Source organism: Pan paniscus, chromosome 4 (genome assembly GCF_029289425.2).
Source record: "Pan paniscus chromosome 4, NHGRI_mPanPan1-v2.0_pri, whole genome shotgun sequence".
In the NCBI taxonomy this organism is placed as follows: domain Eukaryota; kingdom Metazoa; phylum Chordata; class Mammalia; order Primates; family Hominidae; genus Pan; species Pan paniscus.
This window is the reverse complement of record NC_073253.2, coordinates 97,661,902-97,685,588: the sequence shown is the minus strand read 5'-3', so window position 1 is coordinate 97,685,588 and position 23,687 is coordinate 97,661,902. Positions and strand designations below refer to the sequence as shown.

General features: G+C 33.9%; 1 protein-coding gene across 6 annotated transcripts in view; it reads left to right on the top strand.

Annotated features, from left to right (window-relative positions):
• Positions 1-23,687, top strand: part of SLCO6A1 (solute carrier organic anion transporter family member 6A1) — a 128,195-nt gene that overhangs the window by 89,196 nt on the left and 15,312 nt on the right. For all 6 annotated transcript variants that reach the window (XM_055112505.1, XM_003828317.5, XM_055112508.2 and 3 more), the window contains 3 exons: positions 10,142-10,329; positions 18,842-18,906; positions 21,065-21,202. In XM_055112505.1, coding sequence (XP_054968480.1) covers positions 10,142-10,329; positions 18,842-18,906; positions 21,065-21,202 — 391 coding nt within the window. The remainder of the gene's footprint in view (positions 1-10,141; positions 10,330-18,841; positions 18,907-21,064; positions 21,203-23,687) is intronic.

Genomic DNA, 23,687 nt, shown 5'->3' with positions numbered 1-23,687 from the left:
GAACAGGCCATGAAGGATATAGCTGTAACCCCTGCGTCCTTTTTTTCTAGGGAATCTCTTTTAGAGACTTTATTTATTTCATGAAACTCTTCATAGTTTTCTTTATATTTCTCTAAGGAGTAATTAATTCATGAGGAATAACAGTGATAGAAATAATCCACAAAATAGTCACTCAAACTGTGTGATAACATTTGATACTTAATGAAAACTGAAAAAATAAAATCGATATGAAAGAAATTGCCTAATAGGACAATTAGCCTTGCTAGGAAAAATGGCTTTGATAGAAAATCTACAAAGTAGAAGCTTTTAGTAAAATGTGATATGGATGGAACCGATTAATGGATAGAATAAGCATCAATTTCAAATGGGAAAAGATCAATACCAATAAAAAAATCTTAACAAAATAAAAATTAAAATAAGATACACTATACAAAAAATGATCAAGTACCTATATACTGTTAATGGAATCCCCTTTGAAAAATATTTTCTCAATGAAAATATGTCAAGTATGAAAAAATTCTGATTAAATGTTCCTATTCAAAATATGATCAGGGCCAACATAAGTTAGAATTAGATGCTCTTCAATGAAACTTATGCAAAAGTTTGTGAGAGGAGTAGTAGGAAATACTATACCTCTAACGATTTTTAGGTTTCTCTAGAAAAGTACAGCTCTACTAAAACTGAAAATAGATATCTGCTGTTGATATTGATAATATTCCTGGGCAGCTTTTCCTCACTGAGAACCACACGTATTCTTCTTATCCATGCTTCCAAAGATCTTCAAATTTCTTTATATAGATATTAAATAAATCTTGGGCTTTTTTTGTGATCTCCCCAAGACTGATTCCTTTCAGCCGCTGATATAGTTTTCATTATAAAATAGCAATATGGAATATTCTTCCAGAGGTTCAACAGAAACTTCATTCTATTTATCTCTGAAGAGGAAAGTAAATCACATCCAAAGGATTAAGGATTATAAGAAGCAAGGCTTCAGGTTTTCATTCAGCTTAAATATCATTGGAATATTTTAATTTTATTTACTGACCTCCTATCTTTGTGTTATTTTTAATATGTATTTTTATATGTTTTAAATGAAATATGCTATTATAATTTGGCTTTTGTACAGTCAATATTGACTTTTATTTACCCTTTTCCTTGCATTTTCATTCTTTCATATGGGATTATTTTTCTTCTGCCTGAAGAACCTTATTTCACCTTCATTTTGAAAACTGTTTTCACTGGGTATGGAACTTTAGATTGGCAGTGATTCCCGCTACTCCTCATTCCCCCCACCACCAACATTTAAAAAATATCATATGTTGCCTTCTGTTTCTGGATGCTTTAGGATTTTCTCTTTGTTTTTGGTTATCAGAAGTTTTACTTTGATGTGGCTTTGATTATGTTTATTTTGCTTGGGTTTCACAGAGTATCTTGAGTCTGTGGATTCAGGTCTATCGGTTGAAAAATTCTTAGCTATTAACCTCTCTCTCTCTTTCCTGTATTTTTGGGAACTATGTATTAGTTTATTATTGCTACATAATAAATTACAGTAGCCCCTGCATCCATAATTTAAATGACCTGCAATCAACTGTGGTCTGAAAATATTAAGGTATTTTGGGAGACACAGAAAGAGAGAGAGAGAGAATCTTCACATAACTTTTATTACAGTATTGCTATAATTGTTCTATTTTATTAATAGTTACTGTTAATCTCTTACTGTGACTAATTTATAAATTAAACTTTATTATAGGTATGTATGTATAGGAAAAAAAGAGTAGATATAGGGTTCAGTTCTATTCATGGTTTCAGACATTCAGGGATCTTGGAATGTATTTCCCATGGATAAGGGGGGATTATTGTACCACAATTTTAGTGGTTTTGAATAACACTCATTTATTAGCTTTCAGTTCTAAGGTCAGCAATCCAGACATGCCATGCATGACTGGGTCCTCTGCTCCAAGTCTCACAGGCTGAAATCAGGGTAATAGCTGAGTTGTGCTCCTTTCTGGAGGGCCTTGGAAAGAGTTCACTTCTAAGTTTGTTCAGGTTATTGAACAAATTTGGTTCCTTTGGGTTAAAAAAAGAAGGCTCTAATTTTTTTGCTAGCTGTATGTTGGAGGCCAGTATTAGTTTTCACAGGCCTCACACATTCTTTCACATATAACCCACTCCGTCTTCAGTGTCAGCAACGGAGAATCTCCCTTATGTTACATATTTTGTATCTCTGATTTCAAGAGGAGCCCGGTACATTTTAAGGCTCACCTAATTAGATGAGGTTTATCCAAGATAGTCTTTCTTTCTTAAAGTAAACTATGCCATAGAATATAATTGAGTAAAACTGATTGATGCAGGCAGATGAGCTCCAGTATTGGGGCTTAGCCCGGGAAGGTTCTTGGCCTTGCCCAGGAAAGAATTCAAGGGCATCATTCAAGGTTGGTATTACACAGCAACTTTTATTGAAGCACTGGTATACAGTAGCAGCAGAGAGGTATTGCTCCTTGTGCAGCAGTACCCAATAGGCAATGTGCCCACAGTAACAGCTCAGAGGCCGGTCTGCAGGTATATTTATATCCACTTTCATTACATGCAAATTAAGGGACAGATTATGCAGAAATTTCTAGGAAAAGGGCGGGGGGTAACTGGGTTGTTGGGTCATTGCCATGGAAAGGGGTGGTAACTACTACTGTCGCCATGGCAATGGCAAGCTGACATGGCACACTGGTGGACATGTCTTATGGAAAGCTGCTTCACCCTGTCCCTGTGTTAGCTAGTCCTCAATTTGGTCCAATGTTTGAGCCCCCATCTACGGAGTTGAGTCATGCCTTTTACTTCCTTATCAACTTACAGTCCTAGGGATTATGTAGGGATATACACAATAGAGGGAGAGAATCTTGGGTGTTGTTTTGGAATTCTGCTTAACGCAGACTACAAATAGTCATTTCTACTCCTGTTCCATAATCTTTTGCTACTTTTTCTCTTTTCTGTCCCCTTTCATCTGTTTATTTAAATATAGATAGTTTCTGTTCATCTATCTTCCAGTTACTAAGCCTCTATTCCGCAGTGCCTGCTCTGCTGTTAAACCCATTTTCTGAGGTTCTAATTTCACTTGTATTTTTTAGTTCTAGTATTAATGTTTTTTTTTAGAATACAAATCTCTGGTGAAATTCTACATAATTTAAGCTATGTTATTCATTTGTCTCCTGTACTTTCTGGAACACATTAATCATAACTATTTTAACATTCTTACTATTAACTCTGCTATCTAGTTCACCTATGAATCTACTTATATTGTTTATTTTTCTCTAATTTTAAGCCAAATTTTCTTGTCACTTTGTATGGCTTATAATGTTGTATTAAATTCTGAACACTGTGTATGAAAAAGATCTAATATAATTGTATAATTGTCTATTTCTCTTTATTTTTGTGTTGTGTATTAACGTGTATATGCCTACATATTAATAATTGTCACATCTTTTTGATGAACTATTCATTTATCTTTCTAAAATGTCCCTTTTCATCTCCGATAATAATATTCTTTTTCTTGAAGTGTATTTTGCATGATATTAAATCATTATTATAGCATTATTTTGCTATTTTTATGGTGTATTTTATTTCTATCCTTTTGTTTTCCTGTGTCTTTATGTTTAGACTGTCTCCTGTAGCCAGCATAGAGTAATGGGTTTACCTTTTCTCCAGTCTGTTATTCTGTCTTTTAATTGGAGTTCCAAAATTATTTACATTTAATAGAGTTATCAATATGGCTGAGTTTAGATCTAGCTGCTCATTTTATTATTGGAATTGAATACACTTTGCTATTTCACTTTAGTATACCTTGACATTTTGTTTTATCTCTTTGAATTGATTTTTAATTGAATGGCTCTTAGATTATATAACATTTCACAGTCTATTTAGAATTAATATTATAGCACATAATGTAATATAAAACTCACCATATAGGTATAAAACTCACCATATATGTACCTTTACTTTTCCCCAGTAACATTTATGTTGCAGTTGTAACATGTCTTATAGCTATACATATATTCAAATTTGTGATAGATAATATTATGACTTGTTTAAAAAAAAATTGTACTTAAAATATCTTATGAAAATAATGTAGTCTTATATTTACCCAGAAATTTAATATTCATCGTTCATGAAGATGTGAGTTTCACTCAGCATCATCATTTACCTTAAGTTTGAAGAACTTATTTTGGCATTTCTTGTAAAGGAGGTAGGCTGGTGACATCCTTTTAGTATTCTTTCAACTTAAAATATCTTTGTCTTGCCTTCATTCCTGAAGGATATTTTCACTAGACATTGAATTCTGGGGTGATCATTATTTTCTTTCAACACTGTAAATATGATGCTTCTCTGTATTCCAGCATCCATGGTTTCTGATGATATATCTATGGTGATTCAAATAATTGATTTACTTGTATATAATATATATTGTTTTATCTAGCTATTTCCAGTATTTCTTTTTTTTTTTAATTTTGCTTTTCATTAGTGTGATGGTTTGGTTTTCTTTGAGTTTATCCTGTTTGGAATTCACTGAACTTCTTGAATCCATAAATTTATATTTTCACCAAATTTGGGTAGTTTTCAGCAATTTTTAATTTAAATGCCTTTTTCTGCCCCAATATCTTTCTCTTCTCCTTCACAATTCAGCTGCTTTTCTTTCATTTAGAACTTCTACAGGTAGTTACTTTTTGCATATTTTAGCTAGAGTTTTTATTTGTAATCAGTTGGAGGGATGAGACTTGGAGGACTTAAATTATGTCAGAAAAGGGATTCTCACTAATTATTTTAAATGCTGTAAAATTGTATAACAAATAATAATATAATGAATATTTTGGCTTTTAAATTCATGTTCCTGTGTTGGAGAATTCTGTGAGATACCTCCAGTGTATGGAGGTATGTGTATTTTCTTTTAATTTAGGCACGATTTTTCATATGTTTTGAATTAAAGTTTTGGCTGTTTTATTGTTTCATCAAATGTAGAACTTACTTCTCTCTTTTCATCCTTGCTCTTTGGTTTAATTTCTGCGATGCCAGTTGAGTAGTTGCCTCTTTATAGGTAATAGAGCACAGGTATACATTCTCTAGTGTTCTCCCACAAAACTTGGATATTTTATGCCTCTATTAGTCTAACATTTCATACTAACATTGTGTACATAAATCCATTATAGTAATACCAAGTTTATGAAAATAACATTTCACTCTAAAATTAAAACATAAATAAAAACAACACAGAGATACCCTTTTCTCTTTTTAATTTGTTAAATTAAAAAATGTTGATAGTTCAAATTAACACATAATCTTATATGTTTCTGGTGTTATAAACTTTCAAAATATATTCTTTTTTTGTTTTTTTTGTTTTTTTTGAGACACAGTCTCTCTCCATCACCCAGGCTGGAGTACAGTGGCACAGCAGTGGCGAGATCTTGGCTCACTGCAAGCTCCGCCTCCCCGGTTCACGGCATTCTCCTGCCTCAGCCTCCCAAGAAGCTGGGACTACAGGTGCCTGCCACCACACCTGGCTAATTGTTTGTATTTTTAGTAGAGATGGGGTTTCACCATGTTAGCCAGGATGGTCTCGATCTCCTGACCTTGTGATCCGCCTGCCTCAGTGTCCTAACGTGCTGGGATTACAGGCGAGAGCCACCACACCCAGCCTAAAATATGTTCTTAAGCAATTTGAGAATACATATCAAACAACCTTTAAAATGCTGATGTTCTTAGATGCAGTATTTTCCATAGTGAGTCTCAATTCCAAGAAAATAAAATAGATATTGTACATGTAAGTAATATTTTAAAACTCAGAAGGGAATAAATTGGCAAGTTATAGGAATGAGTTTATGTAAATGGTGACGTATGTACTTGAAAGAATAATATGAACCTTTCAGAGATGACTAGTCAAAAAATAAGAAAAATAAAAAGTAGAAAAATAATTAGAAAAAATAAGTAGAAAAATAGGAAAAAAGTATATGTATAATATAAAATTCAGTTAAAAAGCTTGATTATATGCTGTACTTGTTAGGAAATTTGTCTCTTTGGTTCACCATTATTTGCAGTATCTAGATTACTGCCTGTTTCTTTGCAGATGCTTAATAAATATTTGTCAGATGAATAATCATTAAAATGTTACTTTAAATTTACACCTTTTTTTGGATAAAGTAGTAGTTTTTCATGGTAAATAATTCAAATAGTTTAAGCTGTACTGTTAAATATGTCTCCTTTCTATCACAGGCCATTGATACCTTGTGCTCATATTCAGAAGCAACAAATTTTACCGTCTGTTTTTATGCATCATTATAGAAATATACATGTTAAAGCATATAAAGTCTTTTCTATACAAATGGGAGCATATTATACATATTTTATGCACTTTGTTCTTTTAACATGATATCTTAGAAAATAAAAACAAATACTTTAAGATAATATCCATCTTTGGGGACTTGACTGTTTTTACTTTTTTCATTTTTCTATATCTTAAAAATATTTTCAGTGGTCATGAATTATTTTTATAATGAAAAGTAACAAAATTTAAGTTAGCACTGTACTTTCATTACCATTACTATGCTCTGGTAACTGTGTAGAGACTAATCATGTCCTCTCAGCTGAGACAGTACATTTGGGTAAGAAAAATACTCCTGTTCAAGGCTCACAAGCTTTTATCCAAAATTCTTGCATTCAAATATCTCAGTTGTTGGATTTCAAAAAGAAATATAGTACATAATCATTGTATATCATATTCCACACTCAGCAGAGCAGCAACTGTAATCAAACATTAATATTTCTATACCAACACTTATGATATTCTCATTTAGAGAGATAAATGAAAACATTAAATAGCTTTACATTATTCTAGGTCATATTTTTTCATCAAATAAGCTGCAAAGAAAATTATTTGGTTTTCAGAGTTCTCTGGACTTGAAAATTATGTGTAGAGGACTGTGGGCCTATATTAGTAACTTAGAAACTAACATTATATAGTAATTAACAATGGCTTGCAAGCCATTTGCAAAAGTTGATATTTTATAAATTTTATCATGGTGTTCCAATTTAAATGAGGAAAAAGTCATTGAAATGTAATGTCATTGTGATGGTATTAACAAGTGGGATCATTAAGTGGTGATTCGGCCGTGAAGACTTTGCCCTCATCAAGAGATTAATGTCATTATTGCAGGAGCAGGTTTGTTATTGTCATGGTGGGTTGCTATAAAAACAGTTTGGCCCTCTCTTGTGCTCCTGTTCTCTTACCATTTTGCCTTCTGCCATGAGATGATGCAGCATAAAGGCCCTCACTAGATGCCACCACCTTCATATTAGACTTGCCAGCCTTCAGAATTATGAGAAATAAGTTGCTCAGTCTGTGGCATTCTGTTATAGCAACACAAAGTGAGCTAAGACACTCATTAGTACTTTTAGACCATTTTCCCTTTACTTTTTCCCAATTCTCCATTGAAACTTACTTGAGCAGGCATTACTTCTGCTATCCTTTTTGTTACAGTCATTTTCAGACTCAAGAATACTTCCTCCCATTCCTTGAGGATTTTAGGCCCTGGTTCACTGGCATTCTTTCTAATACAGTGGTTAGTAATCTTGAAATTCATCTTGAGGCTCTTTCTAATACTCTAACCATATAATTCCTTGACATATTCTTTCCTGGTAATCTTGTTTGCACCCCACCTCATGCAATGTCCTTCGGTGGTCATACCCTAGGCCTTTACAATAACTTTACTCCTTCCATGATCTCAATTTCAATTATTCTGCTATTGATCTACAACTTCCTTTCTTTCAGCTCACTTTCTCTAGTACATGGACTCCTTAGTTCTTCAATCCTTTTAGAGCCCAATGTCTTCTGATTCCATAATCTGTTCATGAACCCTTCGTTGTATTTTTTACTTCTCCTTTTAGCCATCTTGTATGGCTAAAAGGTTGTATGGCCTACAACTATTTATTGTGCTAAATATCTTTTGTCTGTCCTCCAGATTCATTTTTACCTTTCTCTACCCTCCTCAATATAGGATGAAAGCTCCTTTGCCCTCTGGCTTTGGACTGGGTTAAGATGATAAGGAGTCCTAATAGGAAATCAGGAAGACAGGGAAAGCAAGTGAAATCATGGTGTTTATTTTCTTGGTTCTTTCCCTGAGCTGTGAATGACTGACTGCCTCCCTTGACTAAAAGTCATAGTTTCTCTTAGGAAGTCCTTCCCCATATGACCTTTTCTTTCTGGTGACCATTTTCACTCTAGAATCCTTCAGCAAATCCTTTCAAACCTATTTTCAAAGTAAACTCTGAATTTGGCCATTTTCATTTTCTCTGATTACCACCCTGGCCTCCCAAGCACTATTGTCTTGTACTTTATTTTATAGACTTTTAACTGTTTTATCTGCTTTTACCCTTGCCTACATATTTCAAAAGTCTCAATATAGCAGTCACAATGATCTTTTAAAATATGTCATTTATATATCCATCCAATGACTTCACATCACTAAAAATAAAAACCAAAGTTCTTTACATTGCTCTTGAAATTGCCACCCGATAGCTGTATAATCCTTCCTTTCCTACCACCCTGATTTTATTTTCTCTTAGTCTCCTTCATGTTCATTCTGATCCAGCATATTCTGTTCTTGTTTTTCTTTCAACTTTTCAAGCAAGCTCTACCACAAGGCTTTTCAATTACTGTTCCTTTTTTTTTACTTGAAACATTCTTTTAGATAACCGTGTGGTCCACTCACTTACCTTTTTCAGATCTCAGCTCAAATATCACTTCATCATCAAAACATTCTCTGATCATGTTAAGTATTGTCCTATAACCCCCCCAATATTCCCTGTACTTTTCCTTGTTTTATTATTTTCTCCATAGCACTTATCATTAAATACTCAAGTTCCTTTTTTTTAAAATGTCCTGTCTCCCCAAATAGAAAGTTTTCTACATGGAACGGTGGTTTCTATATTATTGTTTACTGTGTTTTCCCAAAACCTAGATTGATGATTGGCATATAGGCACTCAAAAAAATATTTGGTGGAATGAAGGAATTGATATTTGGATATTTGGGTATTTATATTATTTAACATATTTATTAACCTCTCAGCAACTTCACCCATCAAACTGACATAAATTTGTCTGAATTATAATTTTCTGAATAACCCAGATTCAAGTTATGTTTAATTTCTCTTATTTTTTCACTAGTAAAATCTAATTCAATATTTCTGCTAAATTTATTGTATTGTTCTTTTCTTCTTCTTATTTTGTAGTTTAGAATATTTCCAATAAATTAATAAATTGCGAACTGGTCTCTGCATCTTTAAACTCTGTTTAATTCTCCTTAGAAAATGTCACCAATTCATCTGCCTTAAATTATCCACCCTACAGCCACAACTCCAAATTCTCATTGGCTTTCCATTCAGGACTGCAGTATGAATCCCATTGACTCTAGACACTTTTGCCTTCGTGCTCTCTTTTCTTCACTAAAAAATTAATAATGATAAAGAAATTATTTTATCTACACCACATTGGTGTGAAAAAATACAATCCAAGCTGGATTCATCATTATATATTCATTTTATATAATTTATTATTATACACTTTTTTCTTTGATTTTAAAATGCTTTAAAATTAAAATATTTTATGTGGTTCTGAATATGTTACAGATTCTAGGCATTGTGTCTGTTGTCCCAAATGGATAGCAGCCCTGTCATTATTACATACAAAATAAAGTCTTTTTAGTATGGTTTCAAAGCCTTTCACAATTGGGTAACTATCCATATTTTAAATCTCAGCTAAAATTCCATTTTTTGTTACATTATTTTTAATTTCCCTCAATTTATATATTTAACAATTTCTTATGAATTTGAATATAAATATTTTGAGGAAAATTTCTTAAATTAACAGAGCTTTTCCTAAGTAATTATAATTACACACACACAGATTTTTTGCCATGTAAAATACCTTGGATTTATCATTAATGTTTCATTTCTAAATAATACATAGCAGGCTTAATATAAAGACATTTTGAAATAAAACTAATGAGTCTCCTTGCAGTTATTGATTTAACTTTTATTTTATGATAAGAACTTTTGTTTATGACTATTTTTCTGAAAGATTGTTTCCTGTCTTCAATACTCACAGATGTACTACAATTGTTCTTGCATTAAAGAAGGATTAATAACTGCAGATGCAGAAGGTGATTTTATTGATGCCAGACCCGGGAAATGTGATGCAAAGTGCTATAAGTTACCTTTGTTCATTGCTTTTATCTTTTCTACACTTATATTTTCTGGTTTTTCTGGTGTACCAAGCGTCTTGGCCATGATGCGGTATGTATATATTACTCATTATTATTGTTTATTTAATATATAAGAAAAGTAATTTTGGAAAGATTTTAGAATATTGTAGCAAATAATTTACTCTGTGTTTCATGGTAGCAAATGCAGAGGAAAAGTTGTTAAATTGACACAATTCATGTGTATAATTATTTCTCTTTTAGCTAACTTATTTGCATAGAGTATGTAAATATCACATTGTTTAACTTTAAAACAATGTATTTACCTAATTTAACACACATAGAAATGTTATAAATATAGGAAAAAATATTAATTTTAACAGATTTGATTATAATTTTAACTCATTATAATTGGTTATAGGAATTTATTAACTATTTACATCCATATTGCTTAATTTGACTATGAGAAAGCATGAGTGTCATCAACAAAGGAGCATAATAACTTTTAGAATTTCAGTATATAATTTTTATTATTATTCTAAACAAAACCAACATTTATTATTTATGCGTTCTTCCTAAATATATGAAATCCATTTAATATTCATTTGTATCATAGTGCAGAATAATTGTTTTGTTATTTTCAATTTTTTTTTTCAAGACGCTAACAAAAAACTTTAAGGCGTGAAAAGCCTGCATAGGCTGACCAGGAAACAAAGAGAGGAAAATGGTAATTTCTATCTGAGTTGATTTGGAAGTACTATAAGATCTATTCCATAAAATGACTTATAAAGATAAATGATTTCTCATAATACAAGCAGGCGGGGGACAAGACCTTAGCAGGAAAAGTGAGCAGTGAAAGTGAAGCCAAAAAATGTGTGAAATATCCTGGCAAAAAGTCTGCTATGACAGGATAGCATGATAATGAATGAGGCAAAGAGATTTGAGCTAGGTAAGGGCCCAATTCACATTAACACGACCTTCTTTGCCATGTTAACATGAATGTTGCTATTCTGTGTACACACCTGGGAACCACTGAAAACTGCAAACCTCAAGAGCGAAAGTGATCAGATGGCATTTTAGATAGAATGCTTTGAAAAGACTGTGAAAGATGGAGCTGAGGGGAAAACCTGGAGAAAATGGAAAGCCCTTAGAATTTAGTAGTGGTGGCCAGGCGCGGTGGCTCACTCCTATAATCCCAGCACTTTGGGAGGCCGTTGCGGATGGATCACTTGAGGTCAGGAATTCGAGACCAGCCTGGCCAACATGGTGAAACCCTGTCTCTACTAAAAATACAAAAATTAGCCAGGTGTGGTGAAGAGGGCCTGTAATCCCAGCTACTCAGAAGGCTGAGGCAGGAGAATCGCTTGAACTCGGGGCGGAGGCTGCAATGAGCCAAGATCCATGCCACTGCACTCCAGCCTGTGTGCCAGAGTGAGACTCTGAAAAAAAATAAATAAGAGGGTAAGGTTTATTAATTTGATATGCCTGGTACAAAATATGGAGAAATCTATGATTATATCCAGACTTCCAGTTTGGAACTGAATGAATGATAATTCCATTAACTAAAATATGAAATACAAGGAGAAAAGAAACCTCAGACTGAAGATGATCAGTACAATATTGAACATTTATTAGTTAGTGTTCTTTGAAACATTCAATGTTTCCAGCAGTGAGATGAAAGAGATAATAGTAATATTCTAGAAGTTTAGTTCTGAATCTCACTTCTCTCAATAGCAAGACAGAGATAAAGAGAATAAAACACACACACAGACACACACTATAGTTTCAGTACAATTATGACATAGAACAAAAAAATGACAAAGTTGAAATTGCATATAAGTGTTGCCAAAATTTAAGCAGGACTGGAAACCAGCTTGTAGGTTCAGAAGATGTTATAAGGAACAGAAAATATACAGAGGACCCAAGGACTGACAGATCACAGGTATCTCTAACATATATTTCTGCTCAGAAGGAGAGGGTTTGGTCTTGATATGGACCTTCTGGGAGCAGGACTTACATAGATAAGTTGAGGAAGAATCTCTCAGGAAAGAAGGAGAAGGAGGCTTGAAAATTTCCCAGGAGGTCCGGACATGGCCGACCTCAAAAAAAGCCAGGAAATACACCTTTTGCAAATGAATGCATATAACCTCTGAAAGCAAGAAATGTGAAGAGATTTTAAAAACCCTGGGCTGGCAGTAAAAGCTCTTTTGAACTAGGACATATTTGGAGAGGCAGAGGAAGTGTTACTACACATAGAAGTCATATTTAAGTCTACTATATCAATAGAAGAGATAACCTATAGGTTCAAAGCTTGGCCCATGCTCCACCCCTGGAAACTTCCTCAAGTTTAAGAAAATGTATTGCATTCAAAAATGAGTAAGTAGAAAAGGAAAGGATTCTGCCTATGGACAAAATTACAAGTAACTGCTACAAATGAAATGAAAATTATCAAACATTACTATAGACAATGAAAACTCACCAAAAAAAGTTACCATGTATCAGATAAAAATATAAATGTAACTACATATGAGTTTAAACTTTAAAAATGAAACAATCATGGCCACAGAACAGAAGAAAAGAACTAGATCCTCTCTGAAACTCGTGTTGCAACTTAATCCACACTATAACAGTATTAAGAGAGTAGGCAATCTGACTGCTGTATTTGAGAGGTGGAACTTTTGGGAAGTACTTAGGATTAGATGAGGTCATGAGGGTGAAGCATTCATGGCTCTGTAAGAGGAGAAAGAGAGACCTGAGCTAACACACTCAGCCCCTTGGACATGGGATACCCTGTACTGCCTCAGGACCCTGCAGAGTACCCACCAGCCAGAAGGTGTATATTGTGTTACATTTATATAAGATGTCACTATTGGAAGAAGTTGGGAGAAGATACACAGCATGCTTTGTACTATTTTTACAATTTCCTGTGGGGCTATAATACTGTCAAAATAAAAGTGAACAACAAACCCCACTCACCCACTCCCTACACACTCAAATATCACACAAAAGCAGTCTGACTTGAACAAAGAGCAAAGATGTGTCTTGTGTTATTGAATAGGAAAGCCAACACCACAAGTATATCCATTCTCCTTAAGTTAATTTATAATTGTAACATGATAATGAAAATGCCAGTAGAACTGTGGAACTACATAGCCTGATTCTAAAGTTCTTATGGAAAAATAACAAGCAAGAGTAAGCTTGGGAATCTAAAACAGAGAAGCACAATAATTGATGCCTAGCCTCACAAGCTAAAAGGCACCCTAAAAGTCTCAGAAATAATGCCGCATATCTACAACCATCTGATCTTTGACAAACCTGACAAAAACAAGAAATGGGGAAAGGATTCCCTATTTAATAAATGGTGCTGGGAAAACTGGCTAGCCATGTGTAGAAAGCTGAAACTGGATCCCTTCCTTACACCTTATACAAAAATTAATTCAAGATGGATTAAAGACTTAAATGTTAGACCTAAAACCATAAAAACCCTAGAAGAAAACCTAGGCAATACCATTCAGGACATAGGCATGGGCAAGGACTTCATGTCTAAAACACCAAAAGCAATGGCAACAAAAGCCAAAATGGACAAATGGGATCTAATTAAACTAAAGAGCTTCTGCACAGCAAAAGAAACTACCATCAGAGTGAACAGGCAACCTACAGAATGGGAGGAAAATTTTGCAATCTACTCATCTGACAAAGGGCTAATATCCAGAATCTAAAATGAACTCAAACAAATTTACAAGAAAAAAACAAACAACCCCATCAAAAAGTGGGTGAAGGATATGAACAGACATTTCTCAAAAGAAGACATTTATACAGCCACCAGACACATGAAAAAATGCTCATCATCACTGGCCATCAGAGAAATGCAAATCAAAACCACGATGAGATACCATCTCACACCAGTTAGAATGGTGATCATTAAAAAGTCAGGAAACAGGAGGTGCTGGAGAGGATGTGGAGAAATAGGAACACTTTTACACTGTTGGTGGGACTGTAAACTAGTTCAACCATTGTGGAAGTCAGTGTGGCGATTCCTTAGGGATCTAGAACTAGAAATACCATTTGACCCAGCCATCCCATTACTGGGTATATACCCAAAGGATTATAAATCATGCTGCTATAAAGACACATGCACATGTGTGTTTATTGTGGCACTATTCACAATAGCAAAGACTTGGAACCAACCCAAATGTGCAACAATGATAGACTGGATTAAGAAAATGTGGCACATATACACCATGGAATACTATGCAGCCATAAAAAAGGATGAGTTCATGTCCTTTGTAGGGACATGGATGAAGTTGGAAACCATCATTCTCAGCAAACTATCACATGGACAGAAAACCAAACACCGCATGTTCTCACTCATAGGTGGGAATTGAACAATGAGAACACATGGACACAGGAAGGGGAACATCACACACCAGGGCCTGTTGTGGGGTCGGGGGAGGTGGGAGGGATAGCATTAGGAGATATACCTAATGCTAAATGACGAGTTAATGGGTGCATCACACCAACATGACACATATATATATATGTAACTAACCTGCACATTGTGCACATGTACCCTAAAACTTAAAGTATAATAAAAACAAATTTTTTTAAGTCTCAATAATTAAAAAAATAGTAGTGACTTATAAACAAATAGTAAGTATAGAAATAAACCCCAACTCATGTGGGAATTTAGTATGCAATGAAAGTGAAATCTTAAATAAGTGCAGCAATGATGGACTGTTGAAAAATGGTTCTGTTGTAACTTGATATATTTTTTTCCCAAAATTATTTCCATTTCTACCCATCTCCTAAAGGTTACTGTCTTTTTTATACTTTCAGTGTTTCTTTATGCACATACAAGTAACTATAAATGTATATCTCTATATTTTATCCTTTCATCACAGGAGGTAGCATACTATATTCACCATTCTCTATTTTGATTTTTAATGTAACAATATATTCTTAATATCTTTTTTCATGTAAACATAGAGATCCTCTCTATTTATTTTTTACAGTTGCATAGTATTGCATTGCTCAGAAGTGCAATCACTTATTCAACCAATCTATTCCTTCGCATTTAGCTTTTTCTCAGGTTTTTATTATCCATATTGTTATCTATATGATATTATATTGTATACTACATATAATATGATATTGTATGTAATATGATATAGGTAACCTTACAGAAATAAATTTACCTATTTGCAGATAAACAGAGGATAGGAGTATAAGCAAGCACATTTCTCCAGTGTGCCTTCTTTACATTGTTTTGCTTTCCAAAGCATGTAACGATATTACAAATTCAAATTCAACAAAGTTTAATCTTTAAAAGTTCGATAAAAGTCAAAGCTAAAGACATTAAATATGAAATTATTGTTAAATAAGTGATAATTAAAGGCAAGGAAATGGGATAGCATTCAATGATTTTCAACAGGTCAATGCTCATATAGAGGACAACTAGAAAGACTGGGTTAAAGGATAAAAGTCAAAAAGAGGCAAAGGACTAAAGGGATCAAAATTCCAGAGAGAGCAGAAGCTTTCAGAGGTGAACTGGGCATCTAAAACTGCCCCTGAGGTACTTGCCAAATTCTTGATGCACGCTAGATGCTGGCAATCTGCACTAGGCCCAGGTTGGGGGTCACAACTGGAAGACAAGCAAACGGGCAGTTTTCAGTGATCACATGGGGCTAAGAATGACAAAATAATTTTTCTTCTTGAGAAATTTGCTGAAATCTGAAGCAGTGAAGGGCTTCAGTATAAACAGAAAAGAATCATGATGTATCTGTATCTTTCCATCAAGAGGCTCATTTAGAAAACTAGTTCTTCAACATTTTCCCTTCTGTCTTCATTATTTTAACATATTTATGGCTCCTTAATTGTGGTAGTCACTGTGGATTCAAATAAGAGAGTGGAGGAGCACTTTAAGGAAAAAAGTGGAATAAAAGAGGAACACAAATGACCAGGTCTCTACTCCTCTGATGGATGTTAGATGTAACAAGGTAGACAGAAAAAAAAATGTAGTTTTACTAATAAATATTGAATTGTACTATTAAAATATACTCCAAACAAAATAGAAAAACACAATGAGAAAATTACATGATAGTCTAACTTATTCTGGGGATTCGGGGAGGGTATTCCTGAAGAAGTTACATTTGAACCAAACCCTGAAGGATGGAAGATAAGTATTTCACACAGTGGGAACAACAGATGCAAAAAGTCTGGAGGGAGAAGTAGCTTTGTAAGCATGTCATATTACAGAATGTAATGAGCATGGAGGGTGATGGGGGCAAAAGTTGAGAAGTGGCATGAAATAACACTGATTAGATCAGGCTGACCATTTTAAATTTTCTTTGCAATTCTAGATTTAATTCTTAGAACAATGGGAAGCCATTGAAGGATCCTAATGTGAGGCATTAGAATAATCAGAATTTCATCTTAAAATATCACTTTCGTTCTTATATGGAGAATGCACAGAAGGGATAAGGGTGGTTATTGGGAGATAAATTGTTTCATTTATTTCATGAAGCTATAGGCTTGAAATTGGGCAGTGGTATTAGAGATAAAAAAAGAGATATGAAAAAAATTTTTTAATGACAGTGTTGGATCTACTGATTAGGTGTGGTGAATGAGAAAAAAAGATCTTTTTGAAAATGCCTTTTTCCAAGATTTGGGCTTGAGAAGTGCGTAAACAAATGTTCCATGTTTTTTTTTATTTTGAAACGGGGAGCTCTAGGGGGAGAACAAATTTTGTGCAAGACAGCAATTTATATTTAGAACCGATGTCTTATAAGAAAGATATGGATTAAAAATATAAATTTAGAGGCCATATAAAAAACAGTGAAAGCTTCCTTTTACATGTTGGGAGAGTATTGACAAGTTTTTTGTTGTTGTTGTTTATTTCAAGAAATTCTTAACTATTCTATTATAGATTAGATTTTTAAAATGTTAATGCTTTTTTGTTAAAGCGCAGTAGTTTTTCATTAAAATCTTAGTTGTGTATTCGTATTTCTTAGCTATTTTTGTGCTATTCACTGAAATAATTTTGGAAAATCCTGGAAATTATTTATCTTTTCATCTTGTTTTGTATGTTAGAAAGAGGGTGGCAATCAAACTGAAGATACATAAATATTGCTTAATGATTATACTTATGAATAATGGTCAGCTATATATGTGCTTCACATAGCTCCAATATCATATGACATAAAAGAAAATTACTTATGCTAAATAAAGGAGAACACTGAATTATAGTTAGGCAACATTTCCACTTTTATATCAAAAATTACACTAAACTGTGATTCTAAAACGTGACTTTTTTAATTCTCTTTAGTGAATCTGCTCATAATGAAAGTGTAAATTATTTTTATTTAAAAATTTAGTTATCATTTGAGAATTGGTTAATTTGTTTTTATTTTTCTAATAGTAAATATATGAGGAAGAAATATATATTTTTACCAGGTTGATATGGGTAGAATTATCTCACTTTTTGCAAAATATTACAAAATACTGTGTATGTGCTGTATTTTTATAAATAGAATCATGTTGGATGAAATATTGGTCATAATATAGTTTATTGTTCAAGTTTGAAGGCAAATAAACAAAAAGTAAGTATTGAGTTTATTTAAAATGCCCATTAATAATGTAGTTCTTATTTTTTAACTTTTTAAAATGTTCAAGGATTATTTTTAATTGTATTTTTATTTATTTTCCAAACTCCTAATATGTATGGTTATACATTTTTTTCTTTTTTAAACAAATGCTTGGTTTGATCAGTAGGAAAAACAGATCTTCATTCCTTATATTTGGAAAAGTTATTTTTCATTTATTTTAGCTTTTAAATAGTGAGTGTAGTAGTCACAGGTCAAACATGAAAGAGGTGGCATCCTCAAATTAGAACAATTTGAGTAAGGTTGAATTAAGTGACTATTTAAAATGTAGGTAAGGTGTAAGGAATCCCAAATAATAGTGCATTACCTCTGGTATCCTTCCACTCCAGGCCCGAAGAGAAACAAGGGCTGGGAAGAAAAAAGGAATCCTGTAGAGAGGACTCCTTCACCCATGGAACACTGTCACCCTGGGTAACTGCTGGGAGGGAACCTTTGAATACAAATCTTGACCTCACTTTCCTCACTCATTCATAAGTGTCCCAATCAGTAGCCAGAAGACAAGAGAGCCCATTGATATAGTCCATTTACCTCAGCCTCCCGGGGCAGAAAGCGAGGTAGAAAAATGTGGAGAGTGAATCTCACAGGGGCAAAAAGAACTCTAAAATAATGAGTGTACATGATAGAATGAAAACCGGTAAGTATAAAATCTAGTGCTAAGTCTTTCCAGCAAAGGAATGGGAGCTGGGGAAGAGGATTTGGGCCATAAAAACCTTCTTCTTTGGGAAGACCAAGGACCTTTGGAAATGGCTGGCAAGGGGCAGGATATGGAGAAATGGGGAGTTGTAGTCCTTTAACAGGCCAGCTTAAACTCTGTCAATTGGCTAAAGATTCTTAGTACAACTGATGCACCAGAAAAAAAAAAAAATGATTAGCCTTGAATCTAGCATACATTCTTAGTGCTAATAACAATGATGTGCTGATTATATCATTGCTATTTACTTTCAGGGTTGTACCTGACAAACTGCGTTCTCTGGCCTTGGGTGTAAGCTATGTGATTTTGAGAATATTTGGTATGGATTTTTGGCAATCTCTTATTACATCAAAATTTTTTTGATATGTATATATGTCTACATGTGTATTTAGTATTACAAATAAATAATAGTAAATGACACAAAGCGAGTGAAAGGGGGAGCTGCTTTGCAGAATTTAGGAGACAATGTAAAGAGGGAATACCTAATGCAAAGCTCATTCTAATTATCAAATTATCAAATAAAATATGCATATTATATTTGATCAGAAGAGACAACAAATTTGATTTGAAATATAGTAATCATCTCATATGAGTGGTTTGGTAGGCTCATACAAAACTCTTGTAATACTTTACATTGCTTGCATGTTTGGGAAGTTACTAACCTAGACTAACATTTTTAAATGTTTTCATCACCAAAGACATTGAATCTAATGTTTTCAAAGATTTATTTGTTTCTAAGAACAAATAAATGTTGGGAGGTAATGTACTATTTTCTTTGAATTTCTTAAATAGCAAAAACTAGATTTCAAATGCACATTATGACCATTTTAGAACCTCTGATTTACTAAATTCTTGGATTAAAGACTGAAAGGCATATAATTTTAAAATGTAGAAAAATCTAAGTGCGGCTCTGATAGAGATCAGAGAAATTCTATAGCTAGATCTACTTGTGTGATTAAAATTAGCTTTTTAACTGGGAAAAATTAGATAATATTTTTGTTTTGGACAATGATTCACTAGGTAAGAGATTTGTAATGGAAGAGGTAGCATAGGAAACAGTCAGTCAGTACACAGGAAGTTTCCTGCATTGGAAAGGGAGCCAGTAAGGCTGAGTATTTTTGAATGGGAGAGGGTAGAATAAGATGATATTAAATATTATAGACATAAACTGTCTATAGATATTTTAGGGTTTTTCTGCCAGATAATTTTAAGCATATGATAGATATTATTTGATTTACATTTAAAAGATAACCCCGGCTAGGCACAGTGCTCATATTTGTAATCCCAGCACTTGGGGAGGCTGAGTGAGGAGGAAGGATGGCTTGAGGCCAGGAGTTGGAGACCAGCCTTGGCAATATAACAAGACTGTGTCTCTAAAAATAATAATAATAACAGTTTTTAAAAATAAAAAGTAAAAGGTAACTCTGCTGATAGAAGAAAAAATACTTACGGGAGATAAATGTGGAGGAAAAGAAAAGGGAGGCTTTTGCTGAAGTCTAACAGTTATATTAAAGTGGATTCTAGGGTTTGTAGTACAAATAGAGAGAAAACAACATATCCAAAATATGTTTGGAGTTAATGTTACAAAGATGTATGATGGATTGAAAAAAGATGGTAAAAAATGGAAAAAATGAATAGTAGTCAATTGTTTTTTAAACTTGAGCAATTAAAAAAGAGTACTATCACTCACCAAGAGGAGCGAATCTAGATAATGCACATTGGCAAGAATCAAGAGTCATTTAGGCAAGAAGGTCCTGATATTTGGTCAAGAAAGATGATCCACCATCAGAGTTTTTAGTTCTGAGAATCTGAGTCTGGTGTGTTTGGGGGCAACTCTGTGTGTGTGTGGGGAGGGTGGGGGGGGGTGTGACTGTTCACTCGCTTTTGGCTGAAAGTATCATTGTTGCTGTGGAGATTTTGTCTGAGACTGTGTAGAGGTTTCCCTCAGGCAGCACAGCTGGTCCTCTGGATCTGAGGTCATCTGAATCTGGGGCTACTATAAACATGCCAGTGTATTTGCATTTTCAGTTATTTTTCTCAATGTCTTGATAAATAACAGATATACATTTGCAAACTCATTTTTCAGTCGTTGAAAATTTTACAATTAAAGATATTTGAAGACATACTAACTTCACAGAATCAGTATTTGGTATCTCTGTTTTAAGTACTTTCTCCTAAGTTTTTCACATAAAAGCCAATAAAAGTATTGAGATGTCGTTTAAATAGCAACATGTACAACATTCTAAACAGAAGCAAAACTACTAATTGTTTCATACCTAGAGGGATATGGATTGTTTTTGAAAACTCACATTGTTTCCAGTGATTAACAATCCTATTTATAAATAAATTATTAGCTAATTTTAAGTGATATGTTTTGAATGATGAGTCGTCATTCATATATATTATGTGTGTGTGCATTACATGTTTAAGAGAATAGTGCTTTCACAAAGAATTTACAATCATTGCATTTTTCATAGGGACTATTCCTGGACCATCAATCTTTAAAATGTCAGGAGAAACTTCTTGTATTTTACGGGATGTTAATAAATGTGGACACACAGGACGTTGTTGGATATATAACAAGACAAAAATGGCTTTCTTATTGGTAGGAATATGTAAGTGATACTTATTAAAAAACTTAGAAAAATAAAATTATTTTTAAAAGTTATGGTTGTTAATAGTAATGTAGAATTATAATTATAAACCATGAATTAAATAAGTACTTTGATGAGTAAAGGAGGCTTAGCCTGCAAAATAGAGACCACATCTCTATAAGTAAAATTTTAAAAAATAAAAAAATAGCCGAGTATGGTGTCACATACTTGTAGTCCCAGCTATTCAGAAGGCTGAGGTGGGAGGGTCTCTTGAGCCTGAAAGGTCGAGGCTACAGTGAGTCATCATTGTCCCAGCCTGGGTGACAGAGTGAGACTCTTTCAAAAACAAAAGAAAAAAATAAAAATTAAAAAAAAAGGATTATCTAGTTATATAGTAAAAATTTTAGAAACTAAAGTACCATAGAATTTATGTATTTGAGTCAGTGAGTTAAATATGTAATAGTTCCCAAATAAAGAATGATAATTAGCAGAATTTTAGTTTGGGAAATAATTTTGCCCAGGTACATATACAAAAAAATTTCTTGACCTTGTAACCCTTTCTACCTCCACAGTAAAAGTTGGTTAAATTTGAAGAAAATTTTTGCACCATTAGAGAACATCAAGCTACTCTTATTTCAGTTAAATCTACACTTCATATTTTCTCTTTTGTTCAATGATATAACAGTGCCTAGAACACAATAACCTTTCAATATTTGTTGAATAAATAAGAGATATAGGGACTTGAGATGCCGTGGTGGTATGAGATGTGGTCAAAGTGTTGGGAAAGTCTAGACATGTTTTTATAACTTTGGAAAACTTATCAGATCTTCCTGAATAATAATTTATTCATCTGTTAAATGAGGATATTGTACTGCCTAATTTCTGAAGTCTTAATCAGAGTAAACGTTAAATGATTTTATTGTATATTATGTTTTGTGTGATACATACTTTAAAGTGTTTATATGTTTTATGGTTTCACTGAGTAGATTCAGTAATTCAAAAAAAACATAATGATAGACTTTAATATTTAAGAGTAACAAATATCTGTTTGATAAAAGTATAGAGCAATGCCTTCTAATTCCGAAGTCAAGTATTCAGCAAGCTTGACCTACACTGGAAACTGAGTAAAATAAAACAAAATCAAAAAAGTCAAAATGACACTTGAGAAGTCAAAATTAACTTGTTAGAGGCAATTCAACAAAAATAAGAAATGTTCTTAAGGAAGTCTTAAAACTTTGCTGAGACTTTAAATTTTTATTTTAGATACAATTGTAACATAGTTACCTGTTTTCAAACACAGTATGTACTTGACAAAGTTGGTGAACTAGAAGAGATTCCAGTAGGGAGCTATTGAAAGGAGATACGAATAATTAAAAACATAAATAATTATAGTCAAATAGAAAAGGCAAAGATAGAGAACTGCAACATTATGCATGTGTGGCAATTTAGTGTAAGCCAGTATATTTTTAAATATATTTCATTGGTTATATGACTCGAAATCACTTGGTGTTCTTATTAAAAATATACATTCTGAGGCCCTGAATTAGAATTCCAGGGATTAGAAGACATCAGCAAAATAGAGGAATAGGAGTTTTCAGCACTTCTTCCCTCACAGAAACATTTATTTGACCATCCATGTGTGAAAATACCTTCAGGAGAGCTAGAGAAATTACATTGAAAGAATATAGCACATGGATGTAGCAGAGAAATAAGAAAAGACACATTGAAGAGGGTAGGAAGTATAATTTCACATGACCTGCATCACCCTTCCCCAAAGTCTGGCAGAACAGTGCAGAGAGATACCCTCCATGTGAAGGAATGAACTCTAAGCAAGAACCTGATTGCCATTGACTCGAAACCAAGTCTGTCTTAGTGAAATACAGCTCTAGGCTGACCCTCTTAGCACCAGGCTCTAGGCAGACACCTGTGGAGGAAACTCCAGGCCTGCTGCAACTACAGGTTGAGTCCCAAAGCCCTGCACTTCAGGCTGGCACCCACAGACTATGCCCCCAATCCTGTGTTACACAAGACTGGAACCCAAAAACCTTAGTTTCAGGCCAGCACCTGCAGCCCTAGGCACTGGGCTGGGAACTTGCAGCCTGAGGCACCAGGCTGATACTCACAGACCCAACTTCCAGGCCAGCCCTTGCAAATACAAGTTCCAGACCTGTCCCCTGTATTCCCAGGCTCCAGAGTAGTCCCCATAGCCCTAGGTTCCAATGGACGTAAGGTCCAGGCTCACTCCAGTAGACCCCAATGCTGTCCTGGCCCCTGCAGACCCACGCTTTAGAACCACCTCTGCAGATGCAGAAACAAGGCCCACCCCAAAAGTGCTCAAGGCCTGCCCCAGCACCATCTCAACCCCCATGAACATAGGCTTGAGGTTGGCCCCCACAAACTCAGGGTCCAGGCCTGCTCTCATGGGCTCAGTCAAAAAGTCCATCTCAGTGGACCTTGGCACCAAGCTAGTCAAGGTGAACACAGGATCCAGGCCTATCACAGTGGA